The 20,792-nt window shown below is 39.2% G+C and overlaps 4 protein-coding genes across 5 annotated transcripts; 2 read left to right on the top strand and 2 right to left on the bottom strand.

Moving 5' to 3' along the window:
* The first annotated feature begins 507 nt into the window (after nt 1-507).
* LOC119981033 (primary amine oxidase-like) lies at nt 508-3,581 on the top strand. The gene is made up of 4 exons (XM_038823987.1): nt 508-1,865; nt 1,983-2,096; nt 2,601-3,148; nt 3,226-3,581. Exons 1-4 carry the CDS (start codon nt 540-542, stop codon nt 3,434-3,436), a joined length of 2,199 nt encoding a protein of 732 aa, XP_038679915.1. The 5' UTR covers nt 508-539; the 3' UTR covers nt 3,437-3,581.
* Nucleotides 3,582-5,965: 2,384 nt separating this feature from the next.
* On the bottom strand, nt 5,966-10,605 carry LOC119980403 (prohibitin-1, mitochondrial-like). The gene is made up of 6 exons (XM_038823087.1): nt 10,470-10,605; nt 9,260-9,447; nt 8,612-8,728; nt 7,407-7,577; nt 6,942-7,154; nt 5,966-6,441 (listed from the first exon to the last, which is right to left on the bottom strand). The coding sequence occupies exons 2-6, from the start codon at nt 9,434-9,436 to the stop codon at nt 6,247-6,249; spliced, it is 873 nt and encodes a 290-aa protein (XP_038679015.1). The 5' UTR covers nt 9,437-9,447; nt 10,470-10,605; the 3' UTR covers nt 5,966-6,246.
* A 129-nt stretch (nt 10,606-10,734) lies between these two features.
* LOC119981303 (sm-like protein LSM36B) lies at nt 10,735-14,522 on the top strand. Of its 2 annotated transcripts, none has more exons than XM_038824365.1 (4): nt 10,735-10,824; nt 10,919-11,049; nt 14,019-14,132; nt 14,230-14,522. In XM_038824365.1, the coding sequence occupies exons 2-4, from the start codon at nt 10,938-10,940 to the stop codon at nt 14,268-14,270; spliced, it is 267 nt and encodes an 88-aa protein (XP_038680293.1). In that variant the 5' UTR covers nt 10,735-10,824; nt 10,919-10,937; the 3' UTR covers nt 14,271-14,522. The 2 variants fall into 2 exon arrangements, with proteins under 2 accessions (XP_038680293.1, XP_038680294.1); XM_038824366.1 differs by having other exon boundaries at nt 10,741-10,824; nt 10,924-11,049.
* A 1,601-nt stretch (nt 14,523-16,123) lies between these two features.
* Nucleotides 16,124-18,470, bottom strand: LOC119981302 (flavonoid 3'-monooxygenase CYP75B137-like). The gene is made up of 2 exons (XM_038824364.1): nt 17,408-18,470; nt 16,124-17,073 (listed from the first exon to the last, which is right to left on the bottom strand). The coding sequence occupies exons 1-2, from the start codon at nt 18,338-18,340 to the stop codon at nt 16,453-16,455; spliced, it is 1,554 nt and encodes a 517-aa protein (XP_038680292.1). The 5' UTR covers nt 18,341-18,470; the 3' UTR covers nt 16,124-16,452.
* Nucleotides 18,471-20,792: the final 2,322 nt, after the last annotated feature.

The raw sequence follows: 20,792 nt of genomic DNA, 5'->3' as shown, positions 1-20,792 counted from the left end.
AGTTTCGATTTCTTCCTTAAATTTTTTTGCTCTTAACTTTGTCCTTCAACTATTGTAAAATATCTATTTCGTCCTTCAAGTGAGAGAGTGGTTAGAAAAATCCAACGTGACATCTATTTGGCATATGAGAGTAATCTTAGTTGGCAAACTTTGATAAATATGAACGATATTATCTATAAACTGTTAATGTCTAGCACTTTTATTGCTTCACCTATACAACAAAATAGTTTGAGAATTTTGAAGAGTTATGTATTTTGAGGATTTTGTGAGATGATATGTGTAAAATTTAAGGTATGTGAAATGTCAGGTGTAAAAATTATGTCAATTGAGATGTCACGTATGATTTTCTGATATCGAAATTATTTTAAGGGACGAATGGAATACTTTTGAATAGTTGAGAGATAATTTTAAGAAAAAAAAATTTAAGGACAAAAATAAAATCAACAGCATAATTGAGGCATCAAATGTATATTTTTGACCAAACCTTTTTATCACGCTTAAAAACACACTCACCTCAAGCCAAGAGCGCTGAACTGGCCATGGAGTCGAGAAACTTCTTCCGCTTGCTCTCTCTATTTCTAGCCGTAGCCCTCGTTTTACTCTTCACATGGGTTCACTTCCCCTCGCCACCATCCTCGACAGCCGACTCTCTCTACTGCAGCATTAACTCCCCATGGTGTACCTCCAAGAACCGATTCCAATCCCAACAAAAACAACACAACAACCTCCGCAAAAACCCCACGCGCCCCAACCGCCACCGTCACGCGACTGACACCCCACACCACCCACTTGACCCACTCACCGTTACAGAAATTAACAAACTTCGTACCATCCTCAAATCCCACGCGCTCTTCCGATCGTCGCAGTATCAGCTCCACTCGATTGTTCTCGAAGAACCCGAAAAACCGTTCGTCCTCAAATGGAAAAAAGGGGACCCCTTGTTACCCAGAAAGGCCGCCGTCATCGCTCGTGTCGACGGGAACTCATACGTGCTGGCGGTCGACCTGGGAACAAGCGAGGTCATAGTACAGGAAACCGGGTCGGTCTCGGGTTACCCGACTATGACTATAGAGGATATGACATCGGCAACGGGGGCCCCACTCTCGAACGCCGATTTCAACCGTACGATTACAGACCGCGGTGTTGATCTGTCGGACTTGGCGTGCTTGCCTATTTCACTGGGTTGGTTCGGTAAAAAGGAGGAGAACAGGAGATTGATTAAGGTACAGTGCTACTCCATGAAGGACACTGCGAACTTCTACATGAGGCCAATCGAAGGGCTGACTGTACTTCTCGATATGGACACGAAAGAAGTGGTGGAAATATCCGATAAGGGACGGAACATACCGATACCAAAGGCGGCGAAAACGGATTATCGGTACTCTGAACAGGTTAACCAAGAAATGAAGCTACTGAACCCGATATCCATAGAGCAGCCGAAGGGTCCGAGTTTCAAAATAGAAGATGAACATACTGTAAAATGGGCAAATTGGGAATTTCATCTCAAACCCGACCCGAGAGCAGGTGTGATTATTTCTCGTGCAATGGTCCGGGACCCGGATAGCGGGGAGATGAGGAATGTGATGTACAAAGGGTTTACGTCTGAATTGTTTGTCCCCTACATGGATCCGACTGATGCGTGGTATTTTAAGACGTATATGGATGCGGGCGAATATGGGTTCGGGTTGCAGGCCATGCCGCTGGACCCGCTTAATGATTGTCCACGGAATGCGCATTATATGGACGGCGTATTTGCTGCTGCTGATGGAACGCCATATGTGAGGTCAAATATGATCTGCGTGTTCGAGAGTTATGCAGGAGATATCGGGTGGCGACATTCGGAGAGTCCGATTACGGGTATGGAGGTAAGGTATTCGGATCCGAAATTTAAAAAAAGCTCTTCGGATCCCTCTCATATTTCACAATTTTTAGTAAGATTTTGGACTTTTGTTGTTTGTTTTGTTGTGTATGTATCTTTACAGATACGAGAAGTAAGGCCGAAGGTGACATTAGTGGCTAGAATGGCAGCATCCGTCGCAAACTACGATTACATTGTTGATTGGGAGTTCCAAACTGATGGCTTGATCAGAGTAAAGGTTAGTGGCACCATGTCACATCGCACCAACTATTCCAATAATATCACATTTTTAGTCACACACCCCATTGAAGGTTCACCGTGGCATGCACCATTCCATATTTGATGGAATATTCAGGTTAATGTAACTTTTGGTCATTGAAATAGTTAATCGAGTCAAACACGATCACCCGAAAATAGAAAATAATTTCAATATGCACATTGAGATAGATTTTTGACTATTCGGACAATCAAAATGCTGATGCGGCATAATAAATCAATATAAAGAATCTGTCCGTACATGTATATTGGAATAATTTTCAACTCTGATTTTCTAAATATGACGAAATTTCCATTACCCCGGAATATTCTTTAAAAATATCATGAATCCAATTTTATCTAATTAAATGTCTGGTCTTGATACCAGATTCATGTAGTTATCAGTGTGGTCACTAGCTATTTGGATTTTTCTTGGTCTTTGATGATGTAAAATAAACCAAACATTTCTTGATTAATAATGTTGCAGGTGGGACTTAGTGGAATTCTGATGGTGAAAGGCACCTCCTACGTGAATGTGAACCAAGTCCCAGGCCAGGAAAACCTCTACGGCACGCTTTTGTCCGAAAATGTGATAGGTGTCATCCACGACCACTACGTCACATTTTATCTCGACATGGACGTCGATGGCTCCCAAAATTCATTTGTGAAGGTGAATATTCAAAACCAGAAGACCCCACCAGGAGAATCTCCCAGAAGAAGTTATCTAAAAGCTGTTCGAAATGTGGCCAAGACTGAAAAGGATGCACAAATTCAGCTTAAACTCTATGACCCGTCTGAATTCCATGTAATCAACCCGAATCGAAAGACCCGGATCGGAAATCCGGTCGGGTATAAATTGGTCCCTGCTGGTACTGCTGCTAGCTTGCTTGATCATGATGATCCTCCTCAAAAACGGGGCGCCTTCACGAATAACCAAATATGGGTCACCCCATATAACCGGACCGAGCAATGGGCGGGCGGGTTGTTTGTTTACCAAAACCATGGTGAAGACAATCTTGCAACGTGGTCCGAAAGGTAAAATAACTTTTGATCACTAAAAGATAGGTCGAAATAATCATACAAGCATGTGAATTGTTGATTTTTATTTGTAGGGATCGGTCGATTGAGAACAAGGACATTGTGGTCTGGTACACACTAGGGTTCCATCACGTACCATGCCAGGAAGACTTTCCGATAATGCCAACAGTTTCGTCGAGCTTTGATCTGAAGCCTGTCAATTTCTTTGAAAGCAATCCAATTCTTCGGATCCCACCAAATGTTGAGAAGGATTTGCCTGTTTGTGTGCCTGCTGCTTCTGCATGAACAACAGGATCTGGCTACGATTCCACGACGTAGGACCATGCATATATCAAGTAGATTAAACCTTCATATATGGCTACTGTATGGATCATGCATGTGTAAAATACTTGAATAATAATCAAAAGTACTAGAGATTGCTTTATGATGACTAGCTAGCTAGCATGAATGAGAGAATGAAATCTCTGGTGGGTTTTCTCCGATTGAAAAGCTGCCACTCAACCCCAAACGCACAGTGTATCACTTCACATTCACAGGTATATATTGCTTAATAGTTGTAGAATAATCAGGAGTTGGCAATTGCTTTATCACAAGAATGAATGCTAATGAAGATTTTGTGTCGGTTGTTTAGTGTTTAAAAGGGAGGGTTTAGGAACGTTTCAATAGAAAATAAACTCAACCAAATCCTCCCTTCTCAAAGAGGCGAATGTCTCCATCAAAATGAGCGAGGGCTGACACAAGAATACCTTATTAGGGATGCGCAAGCGACAAATGAGCAATGACATTTTAGGGTGTCCCTCGAAAGCAACACGCTGCATCGTCATTCGGATGCAGCGAGACGTAGACAAAGGTTCTCTTATTATTGACGGGTGGGGTAAAGAAGTTAGTATTAAGAAAATTAACATAATGGATGAGAATTAGAGATAACACCAATAAATTTTATTGTGGAAAGCCTCAAAGAGGTAAAAATCACAGGACCCTTGAGGCACTTAAAAACTTTCACTATATTAATGGGATTACAAACTTCACCCATAGGTGGATCACTCACAGCATACAATAATTGTATAACTTCAATTTGTGGATATATGCTTCACAAATTGGTTTGCTCTTTTTTCTTCTCTCATTTTCTCTCAAAAAGCTCGCTTCTTTGAGGCTCTCTCTATAATTTCTTTCACACGCACCACACTATTACCATCTCTTACAACCCTCTATGGTCTCTTTGCTCGTACACAATTTATAAGAAGAGAAAAATACTTTTCCTTTTTCATACGGCATGCAATAAATTTTCTGTCTTGTATGCGTGTGGACTGGGAGACATGCAATGAAATAAATTCTTGCATGCCTTTTGACTAATCACATGGGAAGTTGAGGCATGCGTATGGATAAGGGATGAAGACTTTGTTGCCTTATATCTTGTGGAATATCTATGCAATTTGTCTTTCATTTTCAATTGGAGTGAAGACCAACAGTTAGTTCATGATTATAGAACTATGATATATACATGTAACATAAGTCACTGGCAGGCAGATTAATTGAATTAGTCGACACCATAATTAGTCTACAGAAGAAGATTAATGAGTGAAAAATTTAGAGATTGAAAACTAGCTAGTAAATAATTCAAACCAGTCCGACCCATTGATCGGACAGGATCAACCGGTCTTTTTTGATGAAGTCTGGCCAGTTCTCTTAACCCTTTTAAGCAATCAACTTGTTGAAATTGAACCGTGAGAGTTGAGACCTGCATATTTAACGGGTGGAAGCCGTAGTTCTCTATTTTTCACCATCATCGATCCAGGCTCTAATCACGGGAAAATCATTCAAAGCCAAATGGTATTCGAGAAGAATAAACAGTTCCAAATCTATGAATTAGTGTCCATTCCTCTGTTTTTGTTTGTAGTCGTTGATAATGTTGAAGGTGTTGAGCACAGGTGCAACCAACCTAGTCCTGACGGCGACAATCTTGAAGGTTAGTGTAGGAATCTGCATCCAGGTCCCGTGAGCTTGCTTCACTAGAGCGGAAAGGGAAAGCCGTGACTAAGGATTATCCCCAAACTTTTAAGATAAAAGCTCAGACGATACTGTGTAAAATGTTAAAATAATTGGCAAATGGGTATATTAGCCTGAGGTCGTTGATGCAACTCTCTTTATGGCTGGATTTTATACAATGAAGTGAAACTTGGTCAAGTCCTTATAATCATAAAGATTTTTGTTTCCTCTTTTCTATAGCTAAACATTTTTTATGTGACCCAAGTGTTCATTAAAAAAAATAATAAATAAGCAAAGAATATTGGACTTGGGCCCATGTTTGAGGATTAGCGGGCCTAGCTTTGGCCACTACAGATCTGATCCAAGAGTTGAAAGTAAGAAAATCTAGCTAGATTTGTCTGGTTAACCAACCAGTTCATTATAAAATAACTAATACATTAGTTCATCAGGATAATTCACCAATCATAGCCAGTCATTTTTCCATTTTTATCATGCTTTGAAGTGTTTTGAAAAGTTTAAACAAAGATCTGGGATTCCACACAAATCAAGGCCACCACAATCACATATAGAAGCCTCAAAATCAGTTCAGTCACTCTTATTTTCAAACATGAAGACCACCATAAAAATTCGATCATGGCAATGCAAAGATAAAATCACAGCTTTAACCTGCAAGTACAATACATCAAAAGCCAGGTCAAGTTCATATATATGCGGTATGCCCACCATGCAATGCATTGTTATGTTCAAAGGGACTATATAAACAAAGCTGCTGTTCTTTTCTCACATAAGCACATAAAGCTTGGTGCATTTTTCAGCTGAAGAGACAACTAAGCAAATATTTATCCTGGACAAGTTCAATTGATAGCTAAGAGAGGAGTTAATATAAGTCACAAATCCAATTAAGGTCCTGAATGAAATTTAGTCTCCACTTGAGAATAGTTTCTGAAAGCAAACTAAATTGAACTTTCCTCGGAACATCCATTAAAAAGAACCTTAAACTTTTGATCTATTCACTGTTTAGTTTTTTTATGAAATATTCTCGCAATTGGACAATGCAAGGAACATAACTGGCCTTGGGGGGAACCGGTAGCATGTTCAGCCTGATTTGCCTATTTCTTGCTGTTGGCATCCAAATTCACATTATGAAGGTTCAGCAATAAATCATCCGCATCCAGGAAAACTTTGTTGGCCGCATTTGACATAGTGTGGGCAATATCTCTTGCAGCTTCAATCCTCCTAAGTGTGATAAATGCAGGATTGTTGGCAATAGCTTGACCAATCAGTTGAGCACTCTTGGCTTCTCCCTGTCAAACCATGGGGACAGAAAGTTAATGTATAGGCAAAAAAAGGGGAGATCAATTTCACATGTAAATTATACAAAAGAAACTTCCAAAATGGATAAACTAGGGAAGTAGATATTCTCATAAAGATTATTGTGAGGAAATGTAGAGATATATTCAAAGAAAAGAACTCCTCCACTTGTGGTCTCCCCACTTTACTCTCCATGACATAATACCATATACTCTAACCGAAAGGACAATGATAATAAAAGGGAAAAAACACTGGAAGGTATCATCAGTTATGAAGAAACCAGTTCCTGTATCCCAGCAACACTAAGATTCTTATTTCTGAATCTTCAAATCAGTTCTAACCAACAAATAATACCTCTCTCAATATCACATGATTTAACTAAAAGATTTTCTCAAATGGCTAAACAATCAGAAACATATAGAATAAGGGTACTAAATCTGTGCCAAAAAATAAGATTCAGAGTTTGCCAAGAGGACTAAGCATGCTTTCTTACCTCTGCTCTAATAATGGCACTTTTCTTGTCTTGCTCAGCCTTTTCAACAATAAATTTAGCCCTCTCAGCCTCCTGTGCCGCCACCTGCTTCGCTTCAATTGCAGCCGTAAATTCCTTTCCAAAAGTCAGGGTTGTGATGGACACATCATCAAGTGCAAGATTGAAATTGACTGCCCTTTCTGTCAATATCTTCCGTATTTCCCTACTAACATTCTACAGGAAGCAAGAGAACCAGATGCTCAGTTCTTTGTGGAATCTCTTCTCAAACAACAAACCCCAAAGCAAAAGGCGAATAGGCGAATAGGCAGAATGGGGCATAAACACAGTAAAGTAAATGCTAACTCAATGTTAGAAATTCTACATTTGTACTAATGACTCCCAATCATTTGTTTTTCTGACTCTTTTCAAGGGCTTCAATATATAATTGTAGGTAGACAACAGAAATGAATGAGCCTCACTGCCTACCTCTCTTTGAGTGATGAGCTGGCTGGCATTGTACTGCGCAACCACAGCTTTCAAAGTTTCATGAATGATAGAAGGCAGTACTCTTTCATTGTAATTCTCGCCAAGAGTTCGATAAATTGTGGGTAGCTTATCAGCCACAGGACGAGTAAGAACTCGAAGCCCAATTTTCACCTGAAATAACAATAAGGATTCAATTTCTCCAAATAAGGATTCAATTTCTCCAAATAGGGATTTCAAAGGATTTTAAATGAGCAGAGAAAGAAAACCCTAACGTAATTGTTTTTTTTCCTTAATTTGGGAGGTTTGGGCTGGGGTAAAGGACAAAACACCATTAAAAAACATAATCTTAATTATTATCACCTATAATAAACACTGCAATCAGCCCATGCAGAGGGGGATGAGGGTCTGGTGGTGGTGGTGCTTTCAGGGGGGCAGGGTAATGTAGGACAGAAGAGGAAGAGGAAGAGGATGGTGCAATAGGTAATACTGGGGGCCAGGGGGGAGAGGAGAGGAAGGTGAAGTGTTGATAGTAGTTCTGTTCTATTGAAGAAACAAAAACAACTAATAAAATAAATGGAGCAATGTCACGCAGAAACATAGATTTTTCTTTCAAGTTCAAAACTCCACGGTGCAAAAACTAGTAAATTTAATTTTTGCGAAGCAAATTCTTGTGGAATCTAAAATCAATTATTGTACATAAGCACTGTAGATTCTTATTCTCTTAAGGCAAGAGTTTGACAAAGACAGGACCTAGGGAATATGTCGTCAAAAGTGGGAGTTGCCACCACACTCTATACTCTTGCAATGTGAAACACAATAAGCCAAAAGAGGAAAAGAAATATGACCACACCTCAAAATACTAACTTCATAAGTAACAAGATCGAAGCTCGAAACCCTTAAAAGGGGGGAAAAAAAGGTAACTCAATCAGGAAAACAATGGACAGAGGTGGTACAAAATCAAACAAAAGATGCAAGAGTACTTCTTAACACCAATTGATCTACATTAGCTTTCTGAGCCAGCTTCCATAATGTCCAACATCTTTAAATAAAGAAAAGCTACATAAACACAGAACCACTAAAACATAACCTAACCTGATTTCACACATATATCTTATGCAAGTTATTTTTGGGAAAAGGGTATGAATTTATCATTTACAGAAAACTGAGTCAAGACATTCAAGCTTAAAAAGAAGAAGAAAACTTGCCATCTGAAGATCACGGCTTCCGGAAGTACTCTCAACAAGATGGGGTCTTGCACGAACATCATAGATGACTGGCCTCTCAAACCATGGAATAATAAGGTGTGTACCCTCGGGATAAACCTTCATTGATATATTTGACAGCATTAGAACTACAAGATATATCACAGTAAAGAACATATATGTGCTTGTGTGTGTAGATCTAAATTCATATACAGATTTTACAATGCTTGTATTAAATTAGAGCACTATGTCTGACAAGAAAAGCATAACAAAGCTTTCTTTAACAGCCTTGGTATGGGGACTTTTTGTTTAGCATATAGTAACAGCATGCAGCTCAATTAAAATCACAAATAAAAAAACTTAAATCTTGTTAATTTATATGTAAGTTCCAAATTTCTGCTTGCATGGATTAAAATTAAAAGGAATTGACTAGTCTATCAATTCAATTTTTTTTTTAGTTTTTCACATTAACAACACGAGTAAACCATAAAATGAAAAAAAAAAACCAAACTAAAAGCTGACGAATGTCAAGCAAAATATACAAGGAATCATAATTTAAAGACAATCATATACATATACTGATATACGGCAAGTGCGATTAGAGAAACATTTTAACAGATATCATACAAAAAAAGAAAAAAGGAAAGCCACCTTGTCTTTGACACCAACTATACGGTTAAACACAATAGCACGATGCCCCCCGTCAACATTGTAGAGACTATTAGCTGCTGCATACAAGCCTATTCCACCAATGACTCCCAGCTTGAGCAAGGCAGAAGCAGCACCCCCGCCTGGCACATTGGGAACTTTGACATTCTTGAAGTTCATGTCACCAAATGCTAAGATAATGAAAATAATCTTAATGTCATTATGGTATACTACATACAGCTGAGGAAATAACAAGTACATACTACTATTCCCTTCAATTAAAACAGATTCAGAAAAATGCTAATGATCATCATCTTCATAATCAAAAGCCTTACTGTCTAACATTTCGAGGTTGGCTACATCAATCTATCAAAGAATTTAGTTAGAATCCCAACAAGAAATACAAAAAAGCAGAACTACAATTCCCATGGCCATGAGTAGCATGCGGAAGTGTCACCCACAACCAATGAATTCCAATAAAAACATCAATGGAACGATTGTGCTCAACAATATCCATACAGAAACTGTCCTAACACAACTGAACACAATTCACTTTAATTAGCTCATAAAGGTAGCTCATACTATCAAACAATATTTGCCATCATTGCCAATCAACAGGCATAGTACGCATGCTGTGAATCTAAGCAAAATTTCCCAGAAACCTCAGAAACCTTTGGTTGTATAACACAACAAAATACTAATCGAAAGTCAAAACTAAATTCATGCGAAAAAAACACATGACCTAGTATTTAGCCACGGAGGGGGAAGGGAGTGGAAGAAATTCATAGATCATACCGTTACCAATGTGTAAAGAGAACCCAAATAATGTGTAAACCACATAAAAATTAAAATTAAAAACCGAAAAAGTCATTTTTTATACTCGGAATGAATCAAGCACACAGAAGCACAGCTTTCAGTTCTACACAGAAAAAGAAAAAAACCTAACAGACTGGTTTTCCCTATAAGAAAACATGAACTCATTACATTTGGGGAAAAACACGAAGTTAAACATGAGCAGATTCGAATTACGATATCATTTAAAAAAAAATGGGACTTCGAAAGACACAGAAATATTCAAACAAAGTAAAAGTAAGCATTGAGTTATCTATTTCAAATTCCTGCTATTTCTCAAAAATCAAACAACCCATCAGAGGAATTTCACAGGGAGATCAAGATACAGCACCGCAAAGAGTGATCCAAAGAAAGAGAGAACCTTGAGTGAAATCAAATCGGTATTTTCCCTTGTGCAGCAGATAGCGAAATAGCTGAAGGCCAACCAAAAAACTGGCTTCCAGCAACCCCTAGGTTTAGGGTTTAGGTTTATCAATGTTGCCAAGCGAAAAGGGTTTAGACGTTTTATGGACTCTACTTGTTCTTGAATTTTCCGGGCTTGATTCGTTGGGCTTAGGCCCATAAAGTTAGAGAACAAGCCGCAAGGGTTTTTCTTTATAAAACGCTGCCGTGTCAAGAATCGAGAACACTAGGGCTCATTCCAAGGTTCGCGGTTTCTCTCCAAGTCTCTGCTGCGTAGGAAACGCAAGGGTCGCATCGTTTGCGTCTGTTGGAGAGTAAGCGAGACTTGCCTTTTCTTCTGTTAGTCCACTAACATTCGATTTCTGTCTATTTATTTTGTGATTTTGGTTTTGATATTACTGTCATTAGGTTAGGAAGAGAGGCCAACATGAGCGCTGGAGGAGAGAAAGGGTCAGCAACTAAGACGCCGGCAGACTTTCTCAAGTCAATTCGTGGTCGACCGGTGGTCGTCAAGCTCAATTCTGGAGTGGATTACCGAGGTCAGCTCTCTCAACTCTCTTTCATATAGCAATCCCTTCAATTTATGTTTTTCTCCTTAATGTGTTTGTTTGACTAGATTTAGGTTTAGGGTTTTAGAGTTAGGAGGAGAGTCATGAATCCCACATCGGTAAGTGGAGGGGGAAGTGCTAGTTTATAAGCGCGGTCCCTTCTCAACCTACCAGCCAAGGTTTTCATGGGATTCAGCCCATGGGCCTTGGTTACAGCCGGCCCGCAAGGGCGTCGGTTGGGCTTTGGTTGGCAAGAGGGTTGGGCCGTGACAATTGGTATCAGAGGCCACACTTAACCGGCCCTTTGGGCCAGGCCCATGGACCCTGGAAAGGCCATGGAAAGGGCTACCTGTGGATCTGGTACGGGTGAGGCCCTAGCCCAGTGAAAGCCCCCCACAGAGTGCAGGCCGCCATGGGACGACCAACGTGGGCGTTGGTCTTGAAGGGGTGGGATTTGTCATGAGTCCCACATCGGTTAAGTGGGAGAAGAGGTGCTAGTTTATAAGCGCGGTCCCTTCTCAACCTACCAGCCAAGGTTTTCGGGCCAGCCCTGTCATGGGGTTGGGTCCTGGGCCTTGGTTACAGCCGGCCCGCAAGGACGTCGGTTGGGCTTTGGTTGGCAAGAGGGTTGGGCCGTGACAATTGGTATCAGAGGCCACACTTAACCGGCCCTTTGGGCCAGGCCCATGGACCCTGGAAAGGCCATGGAAAGGGCTACCTGTGGATCTGGTACGGGTGAGGCCCTAGCCCAGTGAAAGCCCCCCCACAGAGTGCAGGCCGCCATGGTGCTCGACCAACGTGGGCGTTGGTCTTGAAGGGGTGGGGTTTGTCATGAATCCCACATCGGTTAAGTGGAGGGGGAAGTGCTAGTTTATAAGCGCGGTCCCTTCTCAACCTACCAGCCAAGGTTTTCATGGGATTCAGCCCATGGGCCTTGGTTACAGCCGGCCCGCAAGGGCGTCGGTTGGGCTTTGGTTGGCAAGAGGGTTGGGCCGTGACAGATACTGTGCCACTTGTGTCACTTCAACCTTTGAACTAAGAAAACGAGAAGCAATGAAAATCGATTGGTTAACCAGGTGGTGGTGTGCTTAATGTATGAAAAATTGATTGTCGTGATTGCTTGCTGCTCTATAGCTATAAATCGCTGAATTATGAGTTAAATATTATGTTAGTTTCCATCCTGTGTCGAACAAGTTCAGTCATATGCTTTAAGGACGAGGGTAACTAGTTTGGCCTAAATTTGATGCTCCCTTTATATTTGTGGTCTTGAATTTATTTACCAAATCCATCCTCTTCCTTCTCTTAAAAAATTGGACTTGGACAGATAAATAACAATTGAAGCAACCTCAAGCCAGTTTCCAACACGCAAAGTTCAGAAAAATTATTTTGAGCAATGTATGTGCCAACCGGGTAGATTTGAATCAATTACGCAATCAAATATTGTTGATGTCATTTTTATCTTACTTTACTGCTTTTGAATAGTCGGCCAAACCTAAACCTCCCATGCCACACATGGTTTATGAACCACCTATTGAAACTAATATGAACTTGGCTTCCTTAAATAAAAACCTCATCTTACTTTTTTCCTCCATAGCCTGCCTCTACTGTACACAAAACCCTACCATTGTCGTTTTTGGATGAATTTTTTTTAAAAAAAAAAGTCAAAAAGTCATGGGTTGGAACTTGAAACTCTTAAATTAAAACCTCATCTTATTTTCTTTCCTCCACTGCCTCAAGCTAGTTTCTTTCCTCTACTGTACACGAAACCCCACTATTGACAGGTTTGTCTTCTTTCATTTTTTTTTATAGATGTCAGCTTTTCCACTGGAATTGTGCTTGAGATAATTTTTGAATATTGAACTATGTGAGACATGATGTAATATAAAATTCATGTAATATGAAATTCATGTTAAATTATTATAAATATGGTTTTTTAGTACCATATATTTATTTTATATGAATATGCATATATATTATAACATATTATTAAAAATTAAGTGAATCTTATGATTTACGATTCGATACAATTCGCGATTCAAAATTTTGCTCAATCGATTCAACAACCTTGGTCTGGAATGCATTGACTAAACTCTATAGCAGATTGTTTCCCTGTTACTGTTTTGAAAAACTCTGTCATTCCATTCCTTCCAGCAAGTTGCCTATGTGATGAGCTGAATCATGTTCCTTTTGCTTGGTCATTGATGAAAGACTTCTCCAAGCCTTCAATTCAGTAGATAGATTGTTATTCATATCCCTGTTGGTGTGGATTTGGCTTGCTTGTAGTAGGTTGCTATAGCGTGGACCTGCAGTAAGATAAATTTAGCCCTTCATCAAATCTGAGGGTTTAACGTGCTTGCAAATTCTTGAGAGTTTAACACAATTGGAAATCCTAAGTTTGTTAAGAATTTTTTAGGTTGTTCAACTTGTTTAAGGATGAAAAAAGAAGTTTAAAAGCGCCCTAATAAATTTACAGACTGTACATCAATCTTGTAACGGTTGAACTATCTTTCCCTTTTTTGGTACTTTTTTTTTGAGAAGCCTTGGTACTTATTGCTACTAATCTTGTAAGTTGTAACAGTTGAATTATTCTTTCCCTTTTCTGGTACTGATTGCACTTCACTTGCAGTTTTCATTTAAAGATAATAATACGGTTCAGATGGTGGAAGCATTGAAATGGATAAAACTATAATTGATGATTTCTTGCTGGGTATGTCATGAGACCCTGTGAAAACCTGGCAATTTAGTTGGTATTGGTGTGCCATTTGAAATTCTGCTGTTATATAGCACTCATGCTTGAGAGGGTGAAGTGGTTTTTTTTCCCCTTCCGGAGTTGGTGGGGTGGGTGTTAAGAGGAGTAATGGCAACGGATGGTTTATGATTATCTGCCTATGCGCATTATAAAGTAATAATCGGGAAGTTACCATATTAGATTCCCCTGACATACTCAATTTGTTATGCAGGTATTCTAGCATGTCTTGATGGTTATATGAATATTGCGATGGAACAAACTGAAGAATATGTCAATGGACAGTTGAAAAATAAGTATGGTGATGCTTTCATCCGTGGAAACAACGGTAAATGAGTAAATTGTATGCTTGCTTTTATTTTTTGTGTTTTCATTCCATTTGTGTAACAGTGACTAATTTATTATATCTGATATTCTCTGTGCAGTTTTGTACATTAGTACATCTAAGACGACTCTTCCGGAATGAGCCCAAATTGTATTAGTGGTTTCTGCTAATTGTTATTGATGTCATGTTGTGGACATGGGAATGAACTAAACAATTCCAACTTTAGCTGTTCCTTGAACTTCTTATAAAGTTCGTTTTTACCGTTGATCATCATTGTAATTATAATATCAGGGACATGAAGGTTACTCCAACTGTTCATTTTTTAAAAATTTAGCAGTTTGCAATTGTTTTGAGATACTAAGGTATTAAAGGAACAGTGCATATTGGTTTTGAGGTTTTTGGATGTATGTTTTCCGCTTGTGTATTAAAATCATTCATACTTACGGAGTCGATTGCATAAAGAATCAAAATCAACCCACAAACAGGAACGATATTATTCTTAAATTATTAATGTCTATTTTTAGTGATTAAACTATACAACAAAATAGTTTGAGGATTTTGAAGAGTTAGGTATTTTGTTGATTTTATGAGATAGCATGTGAAAAATTTAAACCAAGTGAGATGACATGTGTAAAAATTTCGTCAAACGAGATGTCATATATGATTTTTTCAATGTCGAAATCATTTGAGGGACGAATGAGGTACATTTGAATAGTTGAAGGATGATTTTAAGAGCAAAAACAGTTTTAACGACAAAAATGAATGAGGGGCAAAAATCACCAAATGTATATTTTTCCCAATGAAGGATCAAAATTGAAAAAAAAAATAATAATAATAATTTGTGTTAGACAATGATACGCTTCTCGCTCAAGCAACTAACATAACATTAGTCTCTCAAACGGTTTACTCATGAGCTAGAGCGCCCTTCACAGGGCCAACCCTAGCCCAAATCACCCAAAGCAGGGTTTTGGGCACCTGACCGGCCCAAAACCCAAGGGGCACCACAATTTTAAATTTTTTTATTAATTATATATTTATGTGAGACTTACTAACAAAATCGTAGAACAAACCCAGGATTTGGGAGGCCCGCATGAGTTAACAGGCCTCACTCCTTCTGAGCTTTAATCACTCTGGGCTTAACCCAAAAAACACTTTTGGAAAACCTTCTCTTGTTGCTTTTAATCACTTTTATGTTTCTTTCCTGTGGGATTCGCCCTCTTTTTAAATGTTTTGCACGCAAGCCGAGATGGAATCTTGAAGTAAAGAAGATATGTCAAGCATGTGCAAAGGCACGTGTGAAGGTAAAGAAGACCTTGGTAGGGGTGTGTGTAGTGTGCCACCCGTGATTTTTAAATTTTTTTAAACAAATTCGCCAATTACAATTCACTTGCGACATGGGATTACATATCTGGGACTTTTGTTGGGCCTGATTGAACGGGCTATGATGTTTTCAAATACAGCCTAATACATATCGTGAAATAAAATTTAATATATAATTAATTAAATATTTTTTTTAAAAAAAAAGTGATTTAACCTTTAACCCTTCAAGTCAAGGGAAGATCCAATGCATGACTAGGGCGGGCTCAAGCCCACCCTCGACTTTGACAAAAAATTATCAAATATACTACTAAATGTTTCAAATTTTAAAATAGGCATATTTATTTTTAATAAAATCCTAATAGTTTTTGTAAAATCTCTTGGACTTGGAAATTATATCGCAAGATCCTTATATTAATATTTGGATTTTTAATTATTTTTTTTGTTGGTACGTCAATAAATAGTCTTAAAAAAATTTCGGAGGTGTTACCCGCAAACCCTCATTAATCTCTAGCTTACTTCCTATAGATTCCTAACACCACCACTAACTAAGCCCACCCTTAAACAATTTTCTAGATCTGCCCTGCTTCAAGCCAATCAATTATGATAACACTGAAATAGAGATAGTGTGGTTGTTAGTTTTGAAAATACTTGAATCTTGACTTATATCAAAGACATTCAAACAGTACTGTAACTTGCACCTTGTAACAAAAATACCACACACTGTATAAAGTATAGAAGGGTATATATATTCAAGCTTAAGATACACTGGTCGTCTCATTGCAGCATGAAAAGCGAAAACGTAGTAGATAACAGCCATCATATCCCCAAGAAACTATTCGTACATCCTCCGGCCTAGTCGTAAAGTGTAGGATCAGATACCATTGTTGTTTGGATTGCAAAACGATGATTCATCAACTGCAGAACGATTCCATACTTTTCTTTCTGTGAAAGAAAATTATTGTACACCTTGTAAAAGAACAACTAAGAGACATCATCATATGGTTTATGCATACATTGCTGGATCGGATAGCTTGGGTGTGGGGATTGCAACAAGAGGATTCTTCAACTTCATGACAATACCAAACTTCTCAGTGAGATCCAACTTCTTTCCTTGTGGCACTTCCCAATCAAAAGAGTGTAAAAGCGTCGCAAGCGAATACATGAACATCCTCTCAGCCATTGCTATACCAGCACAAATTCTCCTGCCAGACCCAAATGGGAAATAATTCAAGTCATTCCCACTGTAATCCCATTTACTATCCAAGAACCTTTCCGGATTAAACTCCAATGGATTTTCCCAAATCGACGGGTCTCTGTGTACTGCCCACACATTAACAAAGACGCGACAACCCTTTGGCACCGCGTACCCTCCAATTGTGCACGTTTCGCTCGGGCAGTGGGGGACTAGTAGCGGCAGCGCTGGGTGCAACCGTAGGTTTTCTTTCATCACTGCGTACAGGTATGGTAGTTTATGAATGTGGGACTCTTCTACAATGGTATCTGTGCCAACCACTTCATCCAGTTCTCGCTGAACTTTCCTCATCACCTCTGGCTTGTTCAGAATTTCAGCCATTGCAAACTCAATTGAATTGGAAGACGTATCAGTCCCACCCACAATCATATCCTGTTCACACAACACAAAATATTCAATAAATGAATCAAATGAACTTGCCAAGGAACATAAAAGGAATGCAACTATTGAACGGTTCGTATTCTAAAGATGTCAACAATTGGTATCCAATTATCCGGACTGCTGAGTACGTAGGATACACAGAATCCCGATGAATTATTAAGTTGGACGCACATGATCCAAGTGAATTCGTCAGCTCCACATGTCTCACATGATGCAACATAAAATCTTTGTGCGTACAACTCAACGTACAACTGAGATACTGTAATACGAGCCGCTGGAATTATTCTAATTAAAATAGTTTTGATGGAGAAGACTACTAACATACCATGAGTAATGCTTTCAGGTGCAGCATAGTGAGAGGTGGCTTGGCATCTTCTTCGTCCTTCAACTTCAACAAGAACTGTAAGAAGTCCTTATTCTCTTCACCGCCCTCACCTTCTTTATCAATCTTAATCCGTCGATCAATCATGGAATCAAAGATCCGATCAAAATTTTTGACCAAAATTTCCATCTTCTTTTGGAGGCCTTGCAAATCTAACTGGGCCAACCCGGGGAGAAAGTCAGAAAGATTGGGCTTACCCAGTAGTTCAGTCATCTCCGAGACCTTCTGCCGGAACTCCGCACAAAGGCTCGTCCTCTGTTCACCCTTGATCGTGCCTCCCCACATCATACTCGTAATCACATTAAGTATGGTCAAAAACATTTGCTCCCCAAAATTGACGGGCGACCCTGCCCGACTATAAAGAAAACCCACAGTTTCTCTGAGCTCCCGGCGACGGAGCGAGTAGAAGGAATCCAAAGTGGTGTTACTAAGCATCTTGATCACGCACACCTTCCTCAGCATCCTCCACTCGGGTCCGTACGGAGTCCACACAATATCCTTCCCGCCATACGCCGCTGACCGAGCCACATCGGGCACGTCACGGTTAGCGAACGTGATGTCATTGGCTTTAAGCACTTCACTGGCCAACGAGGGGGAGGATATTACTATGCCGAGCTTAGATCCGAGTCGGAGCTTGTAAATTGGGCCGTAAGTTTGGGCGAGAGTGGCGAAGTAGGAGTGGAGCTCCGGGTCCAGGAAGGGCAGGCTCCCAAGTAAGGGAAGACCCACAGGTCCTGGAGGTAGCTGTGGTGAGTTGGTCTTTGATTTTGTGTATAACCAAAAAATGGCAAAGAAAGCAGCGAGAGCAGGAAGTAGATATGTGAGAACATTTGAATATGTGATTAGATTTAGAAGGAAAGAAGAGATGGGTGCCATGGATTAGGATGGAACAAGAAATGCAGATTGGGGTGGAAGCTGCTAGTGGTTTATTAATGGTGCTGACATGAAGGCGAAGACAAAATTGAATTTCTTTTGCCCGGGTCCAGCGGAGGAGAAGGCATCTTGAACACTTTTATTACTTTATTTTGTCTTCAGTGAGGGATGATTAAGAGATCTTGGTGCCGGCAGAGAATTGGAGTGACGGGATGGTGATGGTAGTGACGCGTGATAGCTTCTGGCATCACCATCCATGAGGGACCTTAAATAATTGGCCGGTGCCAGCAATCCAAATTCTCAAACTGCGTGAGCCCATTCGAATCGATGCGTTGACATTTCTATATTTTTACCAAGAGAAATTTTATTTGTACACCGTCAAAATACTAAATTTACATCATTTACTCTAATATTATTTGTTTGTAGAATATTCTGTAGGAAGGTGTTAAGTTTACACATAAACAAAACCACGGAAAAAGATTGGCTGGAATTATTCCATTAATTCCACCAAATCTGCACCATTGAATGGTGAGATATTGTGTTGTCAAACCCAATACATTCATGCATTGAATGGTGGTGATTTGATGGAATTAGCTGGACTAATTTCAGCCCCCCTTATCCCTATGTCGTCTAGATATGTAAAAAATGCAAAGGGTTGTGGTTTTGGGGATAAGGGGGGCTGAAATTAGTCCAGCTAATTCCACCAAATCACCACCATTCAATGCATGAATGTATTGGGTTTGACAATACAATATCTCACCATTCAATAGTGCAGATTTGGTGGAATTAATGGAATAATTCCAGCCAATCTTTTTCCCTTACACAAGGGGTGTAAGGGGGCGGCCGCCCCACCTTAAAAAATTAAATAGTAACTTTTTTAAATAATAAATTATATATACATATCAATTAGATTGGGTGGATCACTCAATAAATGTCCCCCATAATCCAATAAAAGATTATGTAATATTATCAAAACATTAAGAAATAAGTGTTTGATTGAATTCACAGTGATGTTATTATGCAATATTACCAAAACATGAGAACTCGAAAACAATAATTGTAATAGTTTTATCAAATTTATGAATTTGATTTTTTATCTTAATGTTAACAAGTAATACATATAGAATCCAAGAAAAAAAAATTCCACTCGCACAAAAAAAAAATCTCCCTAATATCCGATACTGGTTCCACCTTTGATTGCAAAGAGTGACAAAAATATCTGAATCCAAAGGTGCAGTGGAGAAAATGGGGAGGGGTCTAGATTGAGTTCAAAGAGATACTAGTAGAATAGAAGGTGAAGAGTAGTTGCAGTTTACATATCAAATATCAGCTACTGCCAATTTATAAAAAAAAGAAAGAAAAAGAAAGAGAGAATAATCAGTTTTTTCACATAATAAAAAAAAAATTCAGCGTGAAAAGTGTAATGGTTGGAATCAATTTCTTTTTTCTTTTTTGATAAGAAACGAAAGAGGTAAATTAACTAATATGAAGAGAGATTACACGATTCTTTGCGAGGGCAGAAGCCACACAAGTTGGAACCTCTTGCTCAAGGGCTTGAGAGCTCTCACATATATGATTAGTTTACATACCAACTAAGCTACTTAATGTTTTTTTGATTGAAGAAACACAATAATTCAATATATTGTATTAAAAAAACCATTACTATTAAAATGAGATCTAAAAATAAAACTATAAAATAAAACTATCTTACGCATGTAGAGTGTGTATATATAGACATATATAATTATTTTCTATATATATATATATATATATATATACATGTATAGCGGATCGGATTGCGGAGCGGGTTGGAAGGCAAACCCGCCCCTGCCCCGCCCCACATGCGGGTTGAGATTCTTTGTCCCGTCCCCGCCCTGCACAAGCCTTGGATCAAGGGAAATCCGCTTGGGTCGGGCACAAATTGTCATCCCTAATTACAACTTCTCCTAGCATGTTGAAACTTTACATGTCCTATGGAAACCACAATCTCTCTAATCATCAATCAAGTAACCAAAGGATAAACACTGGAAAGAATCCGAAATGATGGCTGCCATTAGAATGGCAGAGTCAGACTCCACCACAACATCCCAAAAGCCAGAATAACCACATATTTGTAGCCCCTGAAAAACAACCATGGACTAAGCAATAATAGGCTCGAACCCTGCTTGAATTCCCTCAGAAAACGCCATGAAAACATCCCCATTATGGTCCCGGAGAACACCACCAACGCCAATTGCTTTGTCCTCTTTGAGGATAGCCCCATCAACATTTAATTCAATTTCTTAGTATGAAAGAGATGCATTGTCACGTCGTATTTCATCTTTTATAATCCATGAAAACATCCCCATTATGCTCCCGGAGAACACCACCAACGCCAATTGCTTTGTCCTCTTTGAAGATAGCCCCATCAACTTTTAATTCAATTTCTTAGTATGAAAGAGATGCATTGTCACGT

Source organism: Tripterygium wilfordii, chromosome 16 (assembly GCF_013401445.1).
Source record: "Tripterygium wilfordii isolate XIE 37 chromosome 16, ASM1340144v1, whole genome shotgun sequence".
Classification (NCBI taxonomy): Eukaryota; Viridiplantae; Streptophyta; class Magnoliopsida; order Celastrales; family Celastraceae; genus Tripterygium; species Tripterygium wilfordii.
The sequence above is the reverse complement of the archived record's forward strand: the minus strand, read 5'-3'. Positions and strand labels throughout refer to the sequence as shown.

Coding starts and splice junctions, on each gene's coding strand:
- LOC119981033 (XM_038823987.1), top strand. CDS start 540: ATGGAGTCGAGAAACTTCTTCCGCTTGCTCTCTCTATTTCTAGCCGTA. Junction 1,866..1,982: donor GTCCGATTACGGGTATGGAG/GTAAGGTATTCG, acceptor GTATCTTTACAG/ATACGAGAAGTAAGGCCGAA. Junction 3,149..3,225: donor CTTGCAACGTGGTCCGAAAG/GTAAAATAACTT, acceptor TTTTATTTGTAG/GGATCGGTCGATTGAGAACA.
- LOC119980403 (XM_038823087.1), bottom strand. CDS start 9,436: ATGAACTTCAAGAATGTCAAAGTTCCCAATGTGCCAGGCGGGGGTGCT. Junction 8,729..9,259: donor TAGTTGGTGTCAAAGACAAG/GTGGCTTTCCTT, acceptor ATATCAATGAAG/GTTTATCCCGAGGGTACACA. Junction 6,442..6,941: donor GTGCCATTATTAGAGCAGAG/GTAAGAAAGCAT, acceptor ATGGTTTGACAG/GGAGAAGCCAAGAGTGCTCA.
- LOC119981303 (XM_038824365.1), top strand. CDS start 10,938: ATGAGCGCTGGAGGAGAGAAAGGGTCAGCAACTAAGACGCCGGCAGAC. Junction 11,050..14,018: donor TTCTGGAGTGGATTACCGAG/GTCAGCTCTCTC, acceptor TTTGTTATGCAG/GTATTCTAGCATGTCTTGAT. Junction 14,133..14,229: donor TTTCATCCGTGGAAACAACG/GTAAATGAGTAA, acceptor TTCTCTGTGCAG/TTTTGTACATTAGTACATCT.
- LOC119981302 (XM_038824364.1), bottom strand. CDS start 18,340: ATGGCACCCATCTCTTCTTTCCTTCTAAATCTAATCACATATTCAAAT. Junction 17,074..17,407: donor ACCTGAAAGCATTACTCATG/GTATGTTAGTAG, acceptor TTGTGTGAACAG/GATATGATTGTGGGTGGGAC.